The sequence below is a fragment of the Engraulis encrasicolus genome, chromosome 11 (genome assembly GCF_034702125.1).
Source record: "Engraulis encrasicolus isolate BLACKSEA-1 chromosome 11, IST_EnEncr_1.0, whole genome shotgun sequence".
NCBI lineage: Eukaryota > Metazoa > Chordata > Actinopteri > Clupeiformes > Engraulidae > Engraulis > Engraulis encrasicolus.
In genome coordinates this window covers 53,285,398-53,289,605 of record NC_085867.1, presented here as the reverse complement: position 1 = coordinate 53,289,605, position 4,208 = coordinate 53,285,398, and the positions used below count along the sequence as shown (strand labels likewise).

Below are 4,208 nucleotides of genomic sequence, written 5' to 3'. Positions count from 1 at the left end.
AGGTGCTGCTAACCATAAAAAATTGTATAGGTGGAAAATATAAAAACAAATATATATAAAATATAATAAATATATAATATAATAAATATATATAATAAATATATATATAAACTGTGTATCCAAGGATATCTACAGTAAACATTTGGCATGACACAAAATAAAAGTACCTTCCTGTTGTGTATGCAGTTATTACTCCGTTGTAAGTTACACACACACATTCAACCTTATGTGCTACAATAAAGCACGGACACAAGAGTTGCCATTTAACGAGCCGTGGCTCCTTTAGTGAACTTGTGAAGACTCAATACAGACTAATGCGCATGTGCATATTACTATTAAAACAATCACTATCAATGCGCAATGAAATAAAGTAGACCCATATATTCCCATACATAACACTCCTCCCTTCCAGCATTGATATCCCCATTTAACTAAACTGCTTTACCTGAGTACTAATAACTAGAACTAACTAAACCCTAACTATTTATCTACTCTCAATCTGTCTCAGTCCTGGAATCTCTCTGGAGGTCTCCTAATCCTTTCTGGGTAACGTCTCACTGGTGAAGTGTTCGCAGTAGGACTTTGCGGAACAGGGTTCACAGCAGGACGTTGCGGAACAGGTGACGCTGGTGCAGAGCCACCTGCATCATCTTCAGGGCCGCCGGTGTCTTGGGCTTCGTCACTGAACTCGAAGTCACCATGGAATGGCGTATAGTTGGCATCTACGCTTGTCGATCCAGATGCATCCAACAGCTGATCCACGTGTCTACGCCAGACTAGGTCCTGCCCGACTTTCACTTGGTACGTCAACGGTCCTGTTTGTGAAACGATGGTGCCAGTCTGCCACTTTTGTCCTTTATTGCGGTAGTCTTTGGCTATCACCTGTTGTCCCACTTGGAATGTACGCAATGAGCGTGTCTGGGATCGGAGAGCAGATTCAGACTGTTTCTTCTGTACATGTTGCTGTAGACTGGGTTTCAGTAAGTCTAACCGTGATCGCAGGGGACGCCCTAGGAAGAGCATAGCGGGGGTCTGTCCTGTTACAGCATGGGTGCTGTTGCGATAGGCCAGCAGAAACTTTGCAATCTTCTGCCGCAGCGATGCTGTGTCTTTATCCATGGCCTTTATCGAATGTTTGAAAGTTTGAATGAAACGTTCAGCTTGGCCGTTAGAAGCTGGATGGTACGGCACAATGGTGGTGTGTTGTATGCCGTTCTTTCTAACAAAGCGCTGAAACTCTTCGGCGGTGAAAGGTGTTCCGTTGTCACTCACGATCTGATGCGGAAGGCCTGTGCGTGCGAACAGGGCCTGTAAGAGTTCAACTGTCTTTGCAGAGGTTGCGGTCTTTGTGCAGAAAACCTCAGGCCACTTTGAGTGCGCATCAACAACGACTAGGTACATGTGGTCAAGGAAAGGTCCTGCGTAGTCAATGTGCACACGTTGCCATGGTTTTGTAGGCCATTCCCACACATGCAGTGGGGCTGTTGGTGGAGACTTTTGGGTCTGTAGACACCCATAGCATGTCTTGGCTAGTTCTTCAAGCTTTTCATCGATTCCAGGCCACCATACAAAGCTCCTTGCGAGGCCTTTCATTTTCACCACGCCTAAGTGTCCCTCATGTATCACAGTGAGAACCCTCTGGCGCAGCTTCGGTGGTATGACTACTCTCGTCCCCCACAAAATGCATCCTTGATGCACTGTGAGCTGTTCTCGTCGACTTGAATAGCCCGGTAAGGATGAGTCACCCTGGCGTGGCCAGCCTTTCAGCGTCAACTCGTAGACTTTGGACAAGACAGGGTCGCGGCCTGTCTCTCGTGCGATCTCCTCACTTGTGACTGGTAGAGGATCCACTTGTGCCATCTGGAACATATCCACAGCTTCCTTGGTCTTTACTGGCGGTGCGACTTGAAGTGGCAAACGGGACAGCCCGTCAGCGTTCCCATGATGTTGTGTGCCCTTGTACTCAATGCTGTAGGTGTGAGCACTCAGGAACAAAGCCCACCGTTGCAGTCGTGCAGCGGCCATGGCTGGCACTCCCTTAGCTGGATTAAAGATGGAAACAAGGGGTTTATGATCCGTGAGGAGGGTAAAGTGCTTACCATAAAGATATTGGTTGAACTTTTTCACTCCCCAGACCAGACTAAGAGCTTCTCTGTCAATTTGCGCATAGTTACGCTCAGCTGCATTCAGAGATCGGGAGGCAAATGCTATTGGTCGCTCTGTTCCATCATCGAATCGGTGTGATAGCACGGCTCCGATTCCGTAAGGCGAAGCATCACATGCTAGCTTGAGAGGCACTTGGGGGTCATAGTGTGTCAACACATTGTCTGATGTCACTAACTCCTTTGCTTGCTTGAAGGCCTTTTCACAGTCCTGAGACCAGTGCCACTTATTGCCAAGTTGGAGTAAGCAATTCAAGGGGTGTAGCACTGAGGACAGGTTGGGCAAGAATTTTCGGTAATAATTTACAAGGCCCAAGAAAGATCTCAGTTGAGAAACATTCTGTGGAGGTGGGGCCTTCAATACAGCGTCAATTTTGTCTTTGCATTTGTGTAGCCCGTTTTTGTCAATTTTGTGGCCACAGTATTCAATTTCATCTTGAAAGAATTCACATTTTGCTTTGTTGGCCCGTAATCCAAATTCGTTCAATCTTTTGAGCACTTTTTCCAAATTTTCAAGGTGTGCGTCGTCATTTTCTCCTGTAATGACTATGTCATCCAAATAGCACTGTGTATTCGGTATGCCCTGTAGGACTTGCTCCATTGCTTTCTGCCAGATTGCCGGTGCTGAAGCGATGCCGAAGACCAGGCGGTTGTACTGATAGAGACCTTTGGAGGTATTGATGGTCAAGTACTTTTTAGACGACTCCTCCATCTCCATCTGTAAGTACGCTTGTGCTAGGTCAATCTTGGAGAATCGCTTACCTTGGCCCAGCGCTGCAAAGATGTCATCAATACGCGGTAGAGGGTACTGTTCCGCCTTCAGGACCGGATTGACTGTGACCTTGAAATCTCCGCAGAGGCGAACTGAGCCATTTCCCTTTACCACTGGCACTATTGGCGTTGCCCATTCAGACCAGTCCACTTTCGATAAGATGCCCTCATTTTCCAGCCTTTGGAGTTCATTTTCCACTTTGGGGCGGAGAGCGTATGGAACCTGGCGCGCCTTGTGGAATTTGGGAACAGCGTCATCTTCCAGCACAATCTGGGCTTTCAGGTGTTTAAGTGTGCCTATGCCATCTTGAAACACTTCACCTGCATTGGTAAGTATTTTATTCAATTTTTCAGTTGTAGAGCCGGTGCTCTGCTTTTTGGTCACTGTTGCTTGCATTTCTTTAATTGACTGCCAATCCAATTGTATCTCACGAAGCCATTCACGGCCAAACAGGGGCGCACCTCCTCTCTCAACAACATACAGGGACAGCACATGGCGTTGATCGCTGTAGTGTACCTTCACCTTGACCACGCCCATTGGGGCTATGCGTTCCCCTGTATACGTTTTGAGCATTACATCAGTAGACTGTAATTTCAGATGTGAGAAGTGTGCCTGGTAATCCTTTTTGGAGATGACTGACAATGCAGATCCAGTATCTAACTCCATGGTCAGTGTTTTCCCCTCCACTTTAGGTGAAACCCATATAATTCCCCTGTTGGGTCTTTTCAATGAGCATACATCAAAGCAGGCTAGGTCTTGTGCACTATCTGTGTCAGAAGAGCAAGTTTCAATGTCATGCATTTCTCTTTGTTTATCTTTTCGTTTGTGGAACTTTTTCTCTTTCACTTTTTCTCTCATTTTGGTTTTGCACATTTTCTGTATGTGACCTGTTTTCTGGCATTTGTTGCATTCTTTATCTTTAAACCAACATTCAGCTGGAGTGTGTGACTTCTTGCCACAGCGATAACATGCATCACTTTTCTGTTGTCTTTTGTCTATCTTGTGCACATTGCACTCGTGTACATGGCATTCTTGCGCCATCTGCTGTTGCAGCTCGGTAGCGCCTTTGGCAGCAGCTTCCATTGACGTCGCGAGCTCAATGGCACGTTTCAGCGTCAGGTCTTTTTCTGTTAACAGCCGTTTCTGTATATTTTCGTTGATCAGCCCGCACACAAATCTGTCTCGCAGTGAATCTAATAGATTTCTTCCAAATGAACAATGCTCAGACAGTCTCCTCAACTCTGCCACGAATTCAGCAATAGACTCTGTCTTCA

At 46.3% G+C, this 4,208-nt stretch overlaps 1 protein-coding gene across 1 annotated transcript; it reads right to left on the bottom strand.

Moving 5' to 3' along the window:
• Positions 1-504: 504 nt before the first annotated feature.
• On the bottom strand, positions 505-3,427 carry LOC134457799 (uncharacterized protein K02A2.6-like). The gene has a single exon (XM_063209769.1). The coding sequence runs from the start codon at positions 3,328-3,330 to the stop codon at positions 505-507; it is 2,826 nt and encodes a 941-aa protein (XP_063065839.1). The 5' UTR covers positions 3,331-3,427.
• Positions 3,428-4,208: the final 781 nt, after the last annotated feature.